Genomic DNA, 17,458 nt, shown 5'->3' on the forward strand with positions numbered 1-17,458 from the left:
TGTTACGTCTTGCCTCAATCTCAATGATGGGGAGTACATATTAATAGAGGGTGAATAGCAATTTATCTCCTTGTGATATTGAAAATGAGCATATTATCCTTATATGAAAAAATTATAGCAATTTACTACTCTATACTTTTTAAAATGAAGCAATTATCTCCTTATATAGGGAGGTAAATTATTTTATTTTAAAAATCATAGGGGGGGTAAATTATTATATTTTAAAAAATACAGTGAGGTAAATCGCTATTTATTTTTTTCATAAGGGGGTAATTTGCTCATTTGCTATATCACAAGTGGGTTCTTTGCATTTCTCCCTATTAATAAATAATTTATCTTTTTTTTTGTTTTTTTTAATATATACATGTATTTGTAAAATAAATTTTGTTCTTAACATAATATAACTTTACTGAATATATGTAAATAAAATCTTAATTTTTTGGGAAAAAAAAAGAAGAAGAAATCATTAATTGAATGGGGAAAAAAATTAATTGATTTCTGTATATATTTGATTCAATTAAAATTCATCTGGTTATAATAAAACCAAACTCGACTATAATTTGTGAGGCACAATAATATTCAAATAAGCTTTAATAAACGCGTAAGGGATTAATAATAAAACCAAAGGCGTCGGCTGATTTTATTTATAAGATTTTATAAATATATATAATACAGAGCTTATAAAATATTAAATGTTATTTTTAAAATAACACCTTAAAATATTTAGATAAAAGAAAACTATGAAGCTATGAGATGTTAATAACAATAATCTTATAATTAATATGGTAAAAATCAAAGGAGTTCATTAAAATGTTAAAAAGATAGATTAAAACTCTTTACTTTTTAAGATAATTACATTTATACTCCTGATATAAAGTTTGTTTACACGACCTCTGTTTTTTGTATAATTACATAAACCACTTCTGACAGTCAAAAAATAGGTGTAATTTACGTAATAATGTTGACATTTTTAGAAGGTATATGTGTAATTTTTCAAAAAATAGGTATAATGTATATAGATGATGTTGATGTTTCTGATGGGTGTATGTGTGATTATTCAAAAAAACAGGGGTGATTCTTTTAAATAGGCTACATGTTAGAAGTTGTACATATAGTTATCCCTTATTTTTACTACAAACTCATAATATCTTATTTCTTGATGTAGTAAACTCCCTATAACTAGGGATAATTTTATTTACACCCATGATCTATGGTTTATTTACACAAATCATCCCTATCTTTTATATATTTACATAAACTACCTCTGAGAACTAAAAAATAATGGCAATTTGTGTAATAATGTTAACATTTTTAGGGAGTGTGTAAATTTTCAAAAAAGTAAGGGATTGTTTGTATAAGTGATAATGATATTTTGGTGGGTGTATGTATAATTATCTAAAAGATAGGATAGTTTGTGTAAACAGTCTATAAATTAAGGGGTATAAATGTAATTATCCCCAACTAATATGGCGAAAAAGAATTCAGACTGGGCAAAAAACAAACAAGGTGGAGATAAACGGACAGCAAAACGATCAACAGACGCTGTTTTTTAACGTAATCTCATCCATTCATCACAAGAACTTTGTAAATTTCTCATCCCTCAAACTATTAATAGCAACTGATAATCTACATTTTCTGAGGGACCAACACTTCTTCTTTGTGTTCTATACATTTGGCTATAAAAATTGGCAGTAAACAAAATCGCGACGAGTTGAGAGATCTACCAAACTCTCGAGCTCGCAGTATAAAACACTTCAAAATCCCATAACTTGCGATGCAAAACTCAGTAACGGCTCTAAAGCACTGGGATCGAACTTTCTAGCAAAGAGATAGCAGATAGGCGTCTTACCCGAGTTGTACGAGCATGTGCCGTTGTTCCTAAGTGACTGTATGAATCCTTCCGTCACATTAGCAGCTGTGAAGCTTGCTGGATGTGGGGCCATTTCCGACCAGTCAACGTAAGTTACCGTCCGGTTTGAGTTAAGGGCACCATGGAATTTGCGTAAATATGTTGGGATGTAATGCTCATCTGGATAGCAAGAGGGCTTACAGTACTTCCTGAAGAGCATGTAGTACTTGGTGTCGGCAACTATCTTGACGGCCAGAGTACGGTGCATCTCAAACCATTGAGACCCTTTCCTCCATTCAGAAAGTGTGATGTCGGGTTTCATCCAACGGCTGTAGCGACCACGGCCGTAACGGGTCGGGTCGTCGTATGACTCGACGAAACTGTGGGCGGATTCCACGAGGTACTTGTAGACGGTTGGGAAGTTGTAGATAGGGATGCAGCTCTCTGATAGAAGAACGAACCGCTCGTTCGAGAAGTCGAGAAGGGCGTTGGCTAAAAGCCGTTTCTCCGCGTCGACCAGGGAGACTGAGCCCCATTCAACATGCTGCAAAATTTGCGGAACAAAATAGTTGTTCATGAGGACAATATCGCTGCTACCAGCAGCATACTAAACATAAGTTACAGAAAGTAACAACTTGAGATTGATCCAAAAGAAACTTGAAACACAAACAGCGTCTTATGACCAATCATAGCCTGCACGAGTGCCGATATTCCATACTCTAGGAGACTAACTATTATGAGCTTTATAAGGTGATAATATAATCATTCTGCCTCAGTTCTTACAATCTGTGTTTCCTAGTACTGTTTCAGCTCGTAAGCAACTTCCATCGATTTCTGAACTATCTCGACACTTGGGGTCATTCAGAGATATCATCCAATTAACCTCACACAGAAATCAGTTGGTCATATTTCAAACACAAGGACTTGGAGGCATAACAAAACTACTATACCATAAATCCATAATGATATCTTTCTGGCCATCCATGTTTGACCGTCACCCATTGTCGCATATTTGCATGCATTGCCATATTTTTGCATGATTACCTGCTATATATATATATCATGCATCTAATACTAAACGAGATAAAGTGACAGGCCTCTAGCATGAGGCAAAAGAGTTAGTAAATACATCATCATCACACGAAAAACCAAAAAAAGAATTTAAAAAAATATTATCATTTCATTTTATTTTACTTTTTCATATCCAAAGACATAACGTTGAGACCCGTCTGTTTCTCTGAAATCCCTTATGATGTTAATTAAATCTCTTTCCCCATTTCTTTTTGAGGAAATTTCTCGTGTTGTCATTCCGAGAACTTGTTCACTTTGGTCATTTTCTAAGATAATTTTGAAACAAAGAAATAGAAAAAGAGGTCTTATTTTCAAAACTTATGCCTACTTTTAGAGCATACATTATATTTTCCCAAAGCATACGCCTCTTCACAACTTACTAGAAAGCAGGGTGCACCGTATCAAATATTGTTGACATTCTGACTAACGCAGGCTCCACGATCAGCAGACATACACTCACACGGGCAACATGAGCCAGGTCCTAAGTCCTTACTAATATCTATCAGCCTCTATCAAACTCAAGTAATAAAGCTGTCCAAGACACACATTTGTAGGAAGGCAAGGCTGATAATCGGACAACTGATAGCCGGCGTTTCATTAGCAAAACAAATTCCACCGTTTGTTTATCTACACTTCTACCTCTTCAATGATCTTCATTAGGCTATGATGCATTTATGCAGTGTTCTTGCTATCATGATTTCACTTTTTCACCGCATATAACGCTCTGAACTTCTTTGGGTGCCATCACCATGTTCATAGTCAACACTACCTCGTCTATATTGTACATCTCTAGAAGCAAAAATCTCATATTTCTCGACGAACAGATGCAGTAGTTCTGATTAATAACAGCTATATGACTAAGACACCAATCATAGTGTAAACAGATCAGCCATCCACTTGAATTCTACAACCTCAATTTATCATAATTGTTGGTTAATGAAAAACATACACAATCAATTGTTTAATTCTCGAATGAAATACTTTCAAGTGCCTCTTGTCGTCCTTTTCTAAAACTAAGAGAAAAAGTTAAAACCTCTTCAAATCAACTGCTTTCATATATATACTTTAATAACTTCTTCATGATATGTTAATCCTAAATCATCAAATGGAACTACCAAGAGCAGCATAATCAACACAAGAGCTTCTTCCAAGCAACTATCACATGAAAAGCACTGCACGTCATAAGCAATCGCATAGATAAGCATCAAAATTTATACCTGACTTGGAATCTGGCGACTGTAAAAGACGGACGAATTGGGCAGTTTGAGCTCAAACCCAGGAAGAGCATGCACATAAATCGAATACTTCTCCACGTCTTGGCCACTAAAGAACCTCTCCCACAACGGCAACATGGGCAATGGCCCTCGTGTCAAGAACAAGAATGCCACCCTTGGCACCCTCTTAAAGGGAAACTCTTCCTTTTGAGGCACCAATGAGGCCCTCCAGAACAACTCATCGTCCATCATTCTATGGCTCAAATTTCGCTGCCCGATTAAACTCCCTATGCTCAAAGAACCATCCCCTTCACCATTTACCACCATCTTCCCATCAGGGCTAATTTGCTCGCTATCGAAATATATATTCTTGAAGTTAAACTGGTCGCTCTGGAAAGTAAAGTACCTATTAATGTGAGAACTAGAAACTAATCCTACAACTACACCCACAACAAAGATTATCAAAGTTGAGATGAGTTTGAACAAGCTCAGTGATGAATCCGCCACTGATCTCGATACTTGAGAATTAAACCTACTCTCAAGATCTTCTTTCTCCCTACTCCTCGCCATCTCTTCCTCCTTTTCTCTTCTTTTTTCTTCTTTCCCTTTTCCCTTTTCCTCTACAAAATCTAAACGCCCCGGATTGCCAAAATCCACCATCAAAAAACCCAAGATTGCTTCTTTTTTCTTATTTTCTGACTTCTTCAGGTCTAATTTCAAGAACCCACCGTCAGCATCAACCCAGAAATCCCAGCCCACGAAAATCGAGTTGAAAATCAGAAAGTTGTCATAGTGCATGAGATTAGAGTGTCACTCAGAGATTCACTTTACCTTGGAAAATTCAAATTGGGTCACGAAATCAGTGGATAATAATCGTGCCCGTTTGAAATTTGATCCGGATCTCAGTCGACCTACAGAGACTTGCTAAAGAAGTGGGAGAAATGCAGAGAAAACCAAAGAAAGAAGAAGAATGGTGCAAGAAAACAAAGGGAAATACAATTGAAAAGGGCTCCGCTGAGAATCAACTTGCCGCTATGTTTGAGGTGGTATTCAATGTACAGTATCAGAAACAGCAAATCTTCACGTGAGATTTCGTAATTTGCAATGTACTTTGGCGATCTCAGGTATGTATATTATGAAAGAAAAGAAAAAGAAAGTTGAGTTTGATAATGGAGGCGGCAACTAGGAAGTTGACAGAAAATAGTGGTCTTCTCTTACTTTCGTGGGTCAAATATTCGGAAAGATCCTTATACTTGAGTTTGATTATCAAACGTTGATCTCCGAGTTTGTCTGAATCCAAGAATTCTTTGACGTTGAATCTTATGTCTTGAATAACGAGGGACGGTTCGAGTTTGATTCTTATAGTTCATTACATTTTCAATCAATTTTCTTTTTAAAATTGTTATAATCTCAATTTATATTCACTCTCTTTTGTAATAATAAAAAATAAAATTACATTTTTGATCCTATTAATATCGATATTTTCTAAATCATATTATATGTAATTGATAGATACAGGTACAAGTATAATTTCAAGAATAAAATTGAAGAAAAGTAAAATTTTGTATTTCTAGAGGGATTATAAGTGTAATTAATCCCATTATTAATTTTCAATGGAGGCTGACTCATGTGGTTGAAAACATCATCACTGCTTTGAAATTTTTACCTACACTTTTCTCTCTTATTGCTCTATATATGTTTTCTATGAACGAAATTTTTTTAGAAGGGTGTAAGTGTAATTTTTAAAACTTCTATGAAGGATAGTTTATTTTCAGATGAGGCCTAAGGTAATTAACCCTATATTTTGTTATAGCATAATTAGAATAAATTATATTTTATTATTAAAGTGAATGGATGTTCTTGCTTATTTATAGGTAAATTACAACGAGCTTTCATGAGTTTTGACATATTTATAAATATCTTCTTTTTACTTAAAAATTACTGATACATTATTGATTTTAATTATCATCTAACAATTAGCCCAATTCATTAGTCCGTGATAGGTTACAATAATTTTTTTACGATGAATTAATCAAAATGCCCTTGTAAACTAAGTGGACAATTTTTTCATCAATGATATGAATTGACCTAATTTTACTTATATTTTAAAATATTCTTATAGACTAAGTGGACAGTTTTTTTACAAGTTTTTCAGAAATTTCCATCTATCTCATTCAATTTTTTTTAAGAAATAAAATACTGGCAATTATAAGCCTTCATCAAAGATTACATACTTTCATTAAATATCTCGAGATATTGATAAATTTTCAAGCAAATAGGGAATATTCATTTTAGTTATTTTTATATTTTTTTTAGAAAAAGAAATGAAAAAAAATTTCCTTCAACTAGGATTAAAATTTGGGTAAATTAAAACTATTTTCACTTTTTTTTAAATTTGACATAATTATAAATAATTTATTTTTATTTAAAAAATTACAAATATCATCCTCAAATGAAAAAGAATTATTAGCTCCTAGAGGTGGACATTACTACTTTACCCTTATATATTTTTAAATAAAAAAATATTTTGAAAAATGTAAAAGGATTTGAAGGCATATAGAGTAAATAATTCATAAAGAATATTAATTTATAAAAATATATAAAATTATAATTTATAATTTAAAGAGTCATTTTAGTCAATTCACCCAATGAAAATTTAACGGATATTAATGAAATAAGCTGGTCGTTGAAAAAAAAATATTTAGAATTATATTAAATTTTTTAAAAAATAAATGTATTTACGTTTTAAATTTATCTTTCACAAAGATAAGGCGAAAATAGTATATTGGAATTGGAGCGCTGTAAACGGTGTTTAAAAGCATAATAATTTTATAGGAAACGCGATTCTTTGAGTCAAAAGGTACAAGAGTAGGACACCGTCCGCCCTAGCCCCAACCGCCGCTGTAAAATTTGGAAACGCACTTCATTCATTGTCTTCCCTCTTTTCCGTCTCCACAAGAAGCCGAGGGCAAAAGCGATAAACGATTTTCCTTCCTTCCGCCGCCGCCGCCCACAGGTAAACTCTCCACCGTCTCTTTGCTTCCCGGCCGCCGGTACTGCTTCGGATTTGAAATAACTATTCACACGTAAAATAAATGGTAACTAGTCACCGGCAGCAGTGATTACGAAGGAAAGCCCTAAAGTTTTTCATATGAATGCTGAATGTATAGTTACTTTGAACCATTGGAGTGTGGGGTCTACATATGGTTGCTGTTTTACTGATTATTTTGTCCTTCTTTTGTAGTAGTAGTAGTAATGGGTTCAGTGAAGAGGAAGTCTTTGGGAGAGGCGAAGGAGGATTGTGATGCTCCGCCGCTGAAGCAGCAGAGAGAGAATGTTTCGGTGGGGATGATGGATGAGCCGGTGGCTTGCCTTCATGACGTATCGTATCCGGAGGGGTATGTGCCCCGTGCGTCGGGTCCCGGTTTGATTAACCAAGAACACTCGAAGCCGGCCAAGGAATTTCCATTTACGCTTGACCCTTTCCAGCTGGAAGCTATTAAGTGTCTCGATAGCGGCGAATCTGTCATGGTACTCTTATTGAACACCTCTACAAAAATGTTAAAGCTTTGTTATAATGCTAGGTTTTGGATTGAGAAGGTTAGGTGGGGAGTAGGCTTTATTTTTAGTATTTCTATCCAAAAACAGAAGAGGAAGTGGTTTCCTGGTTCTTTTCTTTTTAAATGAAATAATGTGGACGTGGACTGAGCTTTTGAAGATGTTATTAGGTCTCTGCGCATACATCTGCAGGGAAGACAGTCGTTGCATTGTATGCTATTGCTATGTCATTGCGGAATAAGCAACGTGTGATATACACATCCCCAATTAAGGCTCTTAGTAATCAAAAGTACAGAGAGTTCAAAGAAGAGTTTTCAGATGTGGGGTTGATGACAGGTGATGTCACCATCGATCCCAATGCTTCTTGCTTGGTGGGTTTGATATATTGCATATGATTGCCTAGCATGTTCTTTTGAATCATCTACACAGCTAAGTTTTGGAATGTTATTTCAGGTGATGACCACTGAGATTTGGCGAAGCATGCAGTACAAAGGATCGGAGATTACAAGGGAGGTGGCATGGATTATTTTTGATGAAGTGCATTACATGAGAGACAGAGAGAGAGGTGTAGTTTGGGAAGAGAGTATTGTTATGGCACCAAAGAACTCCCGATTTGTTTTCCTCTCAGCTACAGTGCCCAATGCAAAGGAGTTTGCTGATTGGGTTGCCAAGGTGCTTGTGACTTGTTTTACCATTTTGGTCAGTTCTTTATAGATGCAACAAACTTGAAATATTGTTATATTCTACTGCTCTTTGAGTAAATAGATCAGTGAAAACAAATTTCTCCTTTGTTTTCTATGGCCTGTATCAAGGCCAGTAGACAATGGATCTTTCTTGAAACTATCGTTCATTAGCATTCAGCTATTTGGGCTAGAAATGGAAAATCAGGCGCTTATTTTGCTGAACTTTTGGGTTAGGTGGTCTGCTGTACAGACCCAAGATGCTTAATTGTTGTTCCTCGTACTAGAGTTTTACTGTCAGGGATATGTTTTAAGTTCCTCTTTTTCTCTGAGATGGCTTTATGCGTGTTACTTGGGAAGAAAATGACATTATTTGAGAATAGAGGTCAGAAAAAGTTTCAAGTTTCTGTCAGAAGGAGGCTGGAAGAGTGCAAATACAAGGGGAAAAGGTTTATGAATGATTCCTGTGAGAATTCGGGTGATGATGTAGATTGATGCAGACCACCTTTTGAAACTTCATCTAAACAGAAGGGTTCCAAATCTTTTCTTGCTATGTTCTTGACATCTTGCTGCACTTTCCTTTAGTTGTTTGTTTCACAATAAAAGTTTACCTCTACTCTGTTTAACCCCTCTTTCCTCCTTAATCTTTCTTCTCTAACTCAAGATTTGCTTTTATTGAATTGCCTGCCAAGCAAACACCAGTTGTTTAGGGGTCTCTTAAAGAACAAATTGTCGCAAATATTTAAATTTTCTGAAAGAATCTGTTAGAGTTTTGTACTTAAGCCTCATAGTTTAGACCCTAGAAGCATGTGAATGGACTGATATCGTCACCATAATGCAGGTGCACCAGCAACCATGTCATATTGTTTATACGGATTACCGGCCTACACCACTTCAGCATTATGTCTTCCCATCTGGAGGTGATGGTCTTTATTTAGTGGTTGATGAAAAAGGTAAATTCCGTGAGGACAGCTTTCAAAAAGCTTTAAATGCGCTCGTTCCAACCAATGATGACAAGAGGAAAGAGAATGGAAAATGGCAGAAAGGTTTAATTTTGGGTAAAGCGGGTGAAGACAGCGACATATTTAAAATGGTGAAAATGATCATCCTACGCCAGTATGATCCTGTCATATGTTTCAGTTTCAGCAAAAGAGAATGTGAATTTCTTGCTATGCAGGTATTAGTTCTCCTTTATCTACTTTTGAGACTGGGTGAAGAGACTTAGTAACTGGTCAATGTTCTTCTTATTGGATCACTTTTGACACTTAGTCTTTTCCCTATAACATTAATTTTTATATGTATTGTTAGAAATGGCTGGTCCCCTAGCAAATCCCGACTTAGCGTAATCCTGAAATTTGGTTCTCTAGCAATTTGGAGTGCTAATGTTGAGGCTCTGGAGCCCCCTTTTCCACTTTCCTCTGATTTTAAGAAACAAAAAGCTAATGTGAAGAAGTAATAGCAATAGGAGGCTTTCGAGAGAAGATTGTCAACCTTCTCCATCTCGTCTGTAGTTTGAGTAATAAAATTTTTTGTACTTAGATAATGTACTGAAGTATCCAAAAGAAGCCTAGCGCCGGCATACCTCCTAGGAAGTCAATCATAAGCCCGCTCCTCCATCTTCATACTTGAGCACTTTATGCAACACTATTTCAACTACTATGTCTGTACAATTGATGCCCATACCTCTATAGAGAGTCTCTGTTTTGACTTCTTGATTCCTTTAATTTTCTCAATTTTTCTTTTATGTAGTCAAGTTGTGGAGCTCAAGGTATTTGTTATGATTATATGCCATCCTTCGTTAGTAGAGTGACAACTTTCTCTTTATGAGCAGATGGCTAAAATGGATCTAAATAATGATGATGAGAAAGTAAACATTGAAACTATTTTCTGGAGTGCTATGGATATGCTGTCGGATGATGATAAAAAGTTGCCACAGGTCAGATTATTTTATTTTACAGGAAGATTATATGTGATTTCTATTATTAATGTTATCTTTCTACATACTTTTCAAAGTGTTATATGCAATAGTTTCATTTGTGACCTATTCCAGGTCTCAAATATGCTGCCCTTGTTGAAAAGAGGAATTGGTGTACATCACTCTGGTTTGCTCCCCATACTGAAGGAAGTTATTGAAATCTTGTTCCAGGAAGGATTCATCAAGGTCGGCAGGAGAGATTTTACTAAATTGCCTCTGGTTCTTAATTTCCACTGCATTATGTCATGAATATTCTGGTTCAAATCTATTTTCCAAGAAGCGGAAAAGCATATATTAGTTCATTGAGTTAGTTTGTAACACTTTACACTTTTCATGTGGCGTAGTGGTCATGCCTTGAAAATTTGGCATACCTCCAGTAGTTTTTTGTTTAAAGTGCAGAATGACTTGTTATATTGAGAGATATGACTGCATAATTACTTTGCAATAATCACCTCTAGTTTGTTAAAAGGCACTGAGCCCGACCTTTCCCCTTTCACTTTCCCTGCCAGAAAATAATTTGAACGAAAAGCTGCATGATTGCGGAACTGTAGTTTATGTCTCTTTTCATTCTTATTGATCGTGTTTCTTCATTTTGTCTCTTTTAGTGCTTGTTTGCCACAGAGACTTTCAGCATAGGGTTGAATATGCCAGCAAAAACTGTTGTCTTCACCAATGTTCGCAAGTTTGATGGAGATAAATTTAGGTGGTTGTCTAGTGGAGAGTACATACAGATGAGTGGTCGTGCTGGTCGCCGAGGAATTGATGAACGTGGGATCTGCATCCTTATGGTTGATGAGAAGCTAGAACCTTCTACAGCTAAATTGATGTTAAAAGGAAGTGCAGATCCTTTAAACAGGTAAGCTGTCAATAATGGTTTATTGTTTATTTGTTACATGCTTGTTATGTGCCCTCAAAAGTGGGTCAAAAGCAAGATCATTATTTGTGGGTAGCATTTAAAATAATTTTCCATCTTTAGTCAGCTATTTGAAAACTCTTTTTTGCTGCGTAATGTATTACTTATCTTTCAGTTGAGAAACTACTGGTAATCAATGGACACATCTTGATTTGTTCTGAGCATCCAAATATATATCAATTTGGTCGTGAAGGAACCTTTTGCAATATTAATATAGTTTCAGCTTCTTTATGTTCTTTAGATATTGATGTATGTGTCCTTGTATCACATTAGTGATTCCCCTCAGGCTTGAATATATTTAGTTGCATGCTTGTTGTTAATCCATCATGGGGATAAGTTGATTCTTTGTTGTAAATGATAGAATGGCTGAGGTAAAGTTTGTTATTCTGATAAAGGTGGATAGCTCCTCTCAGTTTGAGTGCTTGTTCATTGCTCAGTTGAGATATCAGATTGATTTAAAATTGAGTTTTTGAAGGATTCACAGCTTTTGCTTGCCCTGAAATATCTGGTGTTTGAGCATTTGATTTTGAACCTTTTATTGCTTAAAAGAGTCTTGCATTAGATGCTTTGTCATTTATATGTGTAATTCAAATGCTTTAAGTTGAGTTCATACCTTTTTTCTGTCGCCTGATGATTAACTACAAATTGTATGTGTGAAAAAGGGTTTGCATCTTGTAATTGCATAAAACCATGATTTGTTTTCCCCCTGATAGATTGTTTCCTTAAAATACAGTGCGTTTCACTTAAGCTACAACACACTTTTGAATCAAATACGAGCTGAAGATGGTGATCCTGAAAATTTGCTTCGTAATTCGTTCTTTCAGTTTCAAGCAGACCGTAGCATTCCTGATCTTGAGGTCAGTTAATTCATAGGCTACTGTAATACGAGTACTGGGGTTCAGATATAATATCAGTTCTAAATGTCTCACTTTATCCTTGCAGGAACAAGCAAAAGTTCTTGAAGAGGAAAGAGATTCTATTATAATAGAAGAAGAAGATACCTTAGAAAATTATTACTCTCTGCTACAACAATATAAAGATTTGAAAAAGGATGTTCGGGATCTAGTGTTTTCTCCAAAATATTGTTTACCTTTTCTGCAGCCTGGAAGGCTTGTCTCTATCCAATGTACAAAGAATGATGAGAGTTCCTCATCCTTCTCTATCAAGGACGAGGTTACATGGGGAGTTATAATAAACTTCGAGAGGGTTAAAGCAGTTTCTGAAGGTTAGATGGCTTTAAGTTAGCATGACCTATGTATTTCTGTTCAATAGCATAATCATTGGTCTTGAATATTCATCTCAGATGATGCGAACAAGAAGCCAGAAGATGCAAGCTATACAGTGGATGTTCTCACGAGATGCAGAGTACATAAGGATGAAATTGCTAAAAAAACAATTAGGATTCTTCCATTAAAGGAGCCTGGAGAACCTGCTGTTATTACAATTCCTATTTCACAGGCAAAGTCTTGCGCTTTTCTTCGCAATGTCTCCATGGATTTTCTTATTGAATACATGTTTTGTGTTTTCTTATTTACTTCCTACCAAATGTGTAGAGTTAAATAACAATTGGATTTGGTGGCTCTGAGGAGAGATGATTGCGGAACAATTAATTTATCCACGACCAGATTTTCGTAGAATTAAAAATTAATGGTTGAACTAAAAACTGATTTACTATTTCCACCTGGCGTTGAGGTTATAGATAATGTGAAAGTAGTGTATTGTGTAGTAAGAACTCTAAGTGCGGTTTATGATTTCTTTTTTGTACATTATTATTTATTCACATAACTGTACATATCCAGGTTGTGTTTCTTGCTTGCATGCATGTAAACTTGAGTTTATTATTATAACAGCTTTTCTCTTCTTGTGATACATAACAATTTTTTTCAGCAGATTGATAACTTAAGTAGTATCCGGCTAGTTATACCAAAAGATCTTCTGCCATTGGAAGCTCGAGAAAACACACTGAAGAAAGTATCTGAAGTTCTTACTAGATTTGCAAAAGAAGGCATGCCTCTTCTAGACCCTGAAGATGACATGAAGGTCTTCACCAATTCCTTTAGGTTTTAGATAATTTTTTATTTTTTAATTTTATTGTATTCTTATTGTTTTTTCGGAGGAAGGTCTTAGATAATTTGTTAGGTTGTAGGTTTTTGACTGTCTGGTTTCATTTTGAATGCATACTTTCCAGGTTCAGAGCAGCTCTTATAGGAAGGCAGCGAGAAGGATAGAAGCACTGGAGAACCTCTTTGAAAAACATGAAATTGCCAAATCTCCATTGGTTGATCAAAAGCTCAAAGTTCTGCATAAAAAGAAAGAACTCACAGCAAAAATAAAATCTATAAAGAAAACGTTGAGGTCTTCCTCTATCTTGGCATTCAAAGATGAACTTAAAGCCAGGAAAAGAGTACTCAGGAGACTGGGGTAAGATCACCATTTTATGTTTGTGTATGTCTTAGTGTTTGTGATGAATGTGATATGTTTGGCTTGTGGTTGAAGACCAGAGTGCATTAGCATTGCTCATATACTTCTAGGAACTAGATCCTGCTATTTGTGTTGTGAGATCCTTTTAAGACTTATGAAATTAATTTTGACCATACTGACTCAACTAGTTTGAGCTTCCACTTTCTTCTTTGATATTCTTGGTTGCATATATTTGAGGTGAATTTTTCTGGTTGGAATTGCAATAACCAATTACCACCTTGTTTTGATTTCTTCCTTCCTAGTTTATTTCTCATGTCGTTGCACGTGATTTTCAATTAATAAAGTTTATTAGGAAAATCACTATCCAAAAGGAAATGGAAGGAGACAAAACAAGGATATGAGACTTCAATAGGATTATAGAAATACTATTTCACCAGCTTGCATTTCCAAGGAAAAAAGAAGGAACAGAAGCTGTACTATCAATGTCCCATTATAAGCATATGGTTGTTTTAGTGTACTTTGATTTATAATCAAGCTGAGGTCATGGATCATAATGATCATAAAAGCCAAAAAAGAGTGGGAACTGGCTATTTACCAAATTGGTAAGCTGGGAACTGTCCCTACTTATTCCTAGAAGTCTGATAATCTTACCAGAGCATCTCTAAGATCATAAATGCTTTGTCCGTTCTTATTGTCAGCTTCGCCTAGCTTTTTCTTCAGGCATGTTGTATCTTTTGACCATCTTGATGACACTAAAGCAACTCGTCCATAATATGGAATTGCATAACTGTTAACAGGAGTTACAAATTTTTAAGTTTCATATGTTACTTGATATTTTTCAACCATCCACGCTGTCCTGACATGTTTTTTGGCAGTAGTGGGCTTTATGTTTTAGAATTATTGTTGTGCCTAAAAAATAGAGAACATTCCCGTGTTGCATTAGCTGTGGCTTCTATTGGCCGTGTATTATTCTTTTGTGTTCCTGCTGTGCGGAATGCTGCTTTTTCTTTAGTTTAATGATAAAGTAGCTTTATCAAAATGCTGAAGATCTTGAGAACATACAGATATATTACAAGTGATGACGTTGTGGAGTTAAAGGGGAAAGTCGCTTGTGAAATTAGCAGTGCGGATGAATTGACGTTGACAGAACTAATGTTCAATGGGGTTCTGAAGGACATAAAGGTGGAGGAGATGGTATCTCTTCTCTCATGCTTTGTGTGGCAAGAAAAGCTTCAGGAAGCTCAAAAGCCTCGAGATGAGCTTGAGTTACTTTTTACACAATTACAGGATACAGCGCGAAAGGTGGCTAAGGTGCAGCTGGAGTGCAAGGTAGATGCAGAATTTATTCTTGTTCTTACTATTGTTGAGCAGGGAAGAATATTTGTAAGATAGTAGTCAGTACTTGAAAAATTTATGCGTAAGGCTACAGAGTATTGAAGTGATTTCTTTGTTTCTGGATATAATTTGTTCAAATGACTACAACTATACTTACACACACTAAATTTGTACTGCAGGTTCAGATTGATGTCGAGAATTTTGTGAATTCTTTCAGACCGGATGTGATGGAGGCTGTTTATGCTTGGGCCAGAGGATCTAAATTCTATGAAATTATGGAAATGACTCCTGTTTTTGAGGGCAGCTTGATCCGAGCAATTAGGAGACTGGAGGAAGTCCTTCAGCAGTTGATAGAAGCAGCCAAATCAATTGGTGAAACAGATCTTGAAGCAAAATTTGAGGATGCTGTCAACAAGATCAAGAGAGATATTGTCTTTGCAGCATCTTTATACTTGTAGACAGCACATAATGTATCTGTGTATATCATGTATTTATGATTGGAGCAAGAGAAAGCTGGGTTTGGTATGTTAAAATGATGCAAGCAAAAGAGGAAGTGGAGCATGAAGCAATGAGTGTATGGGGGGAGTCTCCCTTAAAGAAGAGAGACTCGCATGATCTTGATGGCCCCGTCTTCTCTTGTGAATAGGTGGCCTCTCCTTCTATGATATCATCAGTGTTTTTGAGTCTGAAACAATCGATTAGTAGCTATGCAAAATCTGTATTCTACCAGTGCAACAAGACCTAGAGCAGTAGCTACATCAAGTTCAGTACACTCCAGGCTGTGTGGACGAGTATCATTGACGCCTTCCAGCAAGGGGAAGGAGATGATGGGGTTGAATTTATCTCCTAGGTAAGCTAGGATGAACGGTTTTTGGCAGAATGCTGTGTAGTTTACTGCAGAATTTGATGATACTAGTTCAGTTTGACCATCACAAATTCTTGCGGTGAGTTTGTCAATTGATTAGGATGTCTAACTGTGAGTCATAACAGGTACACCAACTAACTTATACACAGTGTATGGTTATTGAACGGCCTAGATGTCATAAACTATTTCGATCTTACCTGTTACGTCGAGCTTCATTCTGTATCAAAAAATATGCAGAAGATTACTTATACCAGATTATAACATTGCGTATGCTCGGATCAAAGTTCGTCCAGCACCCTTGTCTCGAATCAACAATAGCTGCAGATCCTTCACTTCAACAGCAGAAGTTGCATCATCCATCCGAGTTCGTCCAGCACCCTTGTCTCGAATCAACAATAGCTGCAGATCCTTCACTTCAACAGCAGAAGTTGCATCATCCATCATCAAGCTTGCACTTCCACTTCTTGATAAGGTTCAAATTTTATTATTTTTTGGGAATCAAGCTCCCATTACTTGATGTTTTGTATAATTATAAGTACACTGTGATCGGGGAAATTACATATAGTATTTTTGAAGTTTGTGTTTGTCTAACAAATGTGTTTATTGGTTAATCAAATTTTACTGAATTTATTTATGTTAACAAAAAAAATCAAAAAATTATATGTACCTTATTGATTTATTGCAAGATAATTGATATAGTAGCTGTTCAAAATCCATATCCCATCATTCCATGCAACGGGAATTAGAGCAATTGGCGCCATCAAGTACTGCATCCCACATAATGATGATGAGTTCCATCATTGCTTTGCAGCAAGAAAAATGAGATGATCGTGTTGGTTAACTGCTCAGTAAGTTGCGATCAAAGGCGTCGCCAGATAACACCGTGTGCAATACTGCACAATTTGCTGATACAAGTTCATTTTCTTGAAAGTATGTCTGTCAATTGGTCAGGATGTCTAATTATGAGGTGTAGCACGTCTACCAACTAACGTATTTGCAGTGTATGTGGTTATTGAATGGTGGAGTCTCATGAATTATTTTGATTTAGTATTCATTGAACTCAAAATGATGTGAATTGAATCTGCTTGAAGATGACAATTCTGATCATTTTGCAGACAAAGATTGTATCCATATATCTGTCAAGTGTTATTTATCGATATGCAGCGTGCCAATACTAAGGTCCAACTGATGATTATTACACAGTTTTCTCTAATATTGCATATAGCATGCTTTATTTAACAACTTCTCGAATATGAAAACAAGGAAAAACACAGCGCACCAAATGAACTCCAAAGCCAAGAATACATCCAAAATTTCCACCACCTCTTTCTAATTTCTTGAGTTGAGGAACGACAGGAGTGTCGTGGACCGGAGTTGGAACCATATATTGTTGGTAGGAAGTATCGGGTTGAACTTGTGGAGGATCAGTGATTTCTGGTACAGCAGAGAAATGGGATATGCTTGTTGAATTGTCTGAGGCTGCAGAATCTGCTGGATTGACCTCAGATATTGAGGGCATTTCCTCAAATTGCTGATCGTATTCGAGCCAAGGCGGTAGCGGTGGAGCGGATGGCAGA

General features: G+C 35.9%; 2 protein-coding genes across 6 annotated transcripts; one reads left to right on the forward strand and one right to left on the reverse strand.

Moving 5' to 3' along the window:
• Nucleotides 1-1,519: 1,519 nt before the first annotated feature.
• Nucleotides 1,520-5,406, reverse strand: LOC105172507 (Core-2/I-branching beta-1,6-N-acetylglucosaminyltransferase family protein). The gene is made up of 2 exons (XM_011093966.3): nucleotides 4,138-5,406; nucleotides 1,520-2,393 (listed from the first exon to the last, which is right to left on the reverse strand). The coding sequence occupies exons 1-2, from the start codon at nucleotides 4,930-4,932 to the stop codon at nucleotides 1,755-1,757; spliced, it is 1,434 nt and encodes a 477-aa protein (XP_011092268.1). The 5' UTR covers nucleotides 4,933-5,406; the 3' UTR covers nucleotides 1,520-1,754.
• A 1,572-nt stretch (nucleotides 5,407-6,978) lies between these two features.
• Nucleotides 6,979-17,055, forward strand: MTR4 (RNA helicase, ATP-dependent, SK12/DOB1 protein). 5 transcript variants are annotated; one of them, XR_016067747.1, is made up of 16 exons: nucleotides 6,979-7,150; nucleotides 7,379-7,665; nucleotides 7,863-8,063; nucleotides 8,146-8,391; nucleotides 9,214-9,549; nucleotides 10,204-10,308; nucleotides 10,423-10,533; nucleotides 10,953-11,203; nucleotides 11,994-12,117; nucleotides 12,203-12,485; nucleotides 12,564-12,718; nucleotides 13,151-13,300; nucleotides 13,449-13,681; nucleotides 14,746-15,010; nucleotides 15,196-16,353; nucleotides 16,693-17,055. XR_016067747.1 is itself a non-coding variant. In XM_011093961.3 (15 exons), the coding sequence occupies exons 2-15, from the start codon at nucleotides 7,390-7,392 to the stop codon at nucleotides 15,472-15,474; spliced, it is 3,015 nt and encodes a 1,004-aa protein (XP_011092263.1). In that variant the 5' UTR covers nucleotides 6,979-7,150; nucleotides 7,379-7,389; the 3' UTR covers nucleotides 15,475-16,456. The 5 variants fall into 5 exon arrangements, 4 of the variants coding, with proteins under 4 accessions (XP_011092263.1, XP_011092264.1, XP_011092265.1 ...); XM_011093961.3 differs by lacking the exon at nucleotides 16,693-17,055 and having other exon boundaries at nucleotides 15,196-16,456; XM_011093962.3 differs by lacking the exon at nucleotides 16,693-17,055 and having other exon boundaries at nucleotides 7,382-7,665; nucleotides 15,196-16,456.
• Nucleotides 17,056-17,458: the final 403 nt, after the last annotated feature.

This window comes from Sesamum indicum, linkage group LG10, assembly GCF_026168435.1.
Source record: "Sesamum indicum cultivar Baizhima isolate 11 linkage group LG10, ASM2616843v1, whole genome shotgun sequence".
Taxonomy (NCBI): domain Eukaryota; kingdom Viridiplantae; phylum Streptophyta; class Magnoliopsida; order Lamiales; family Pedaliaceae; genus Sesamum; species Sesamum indicum.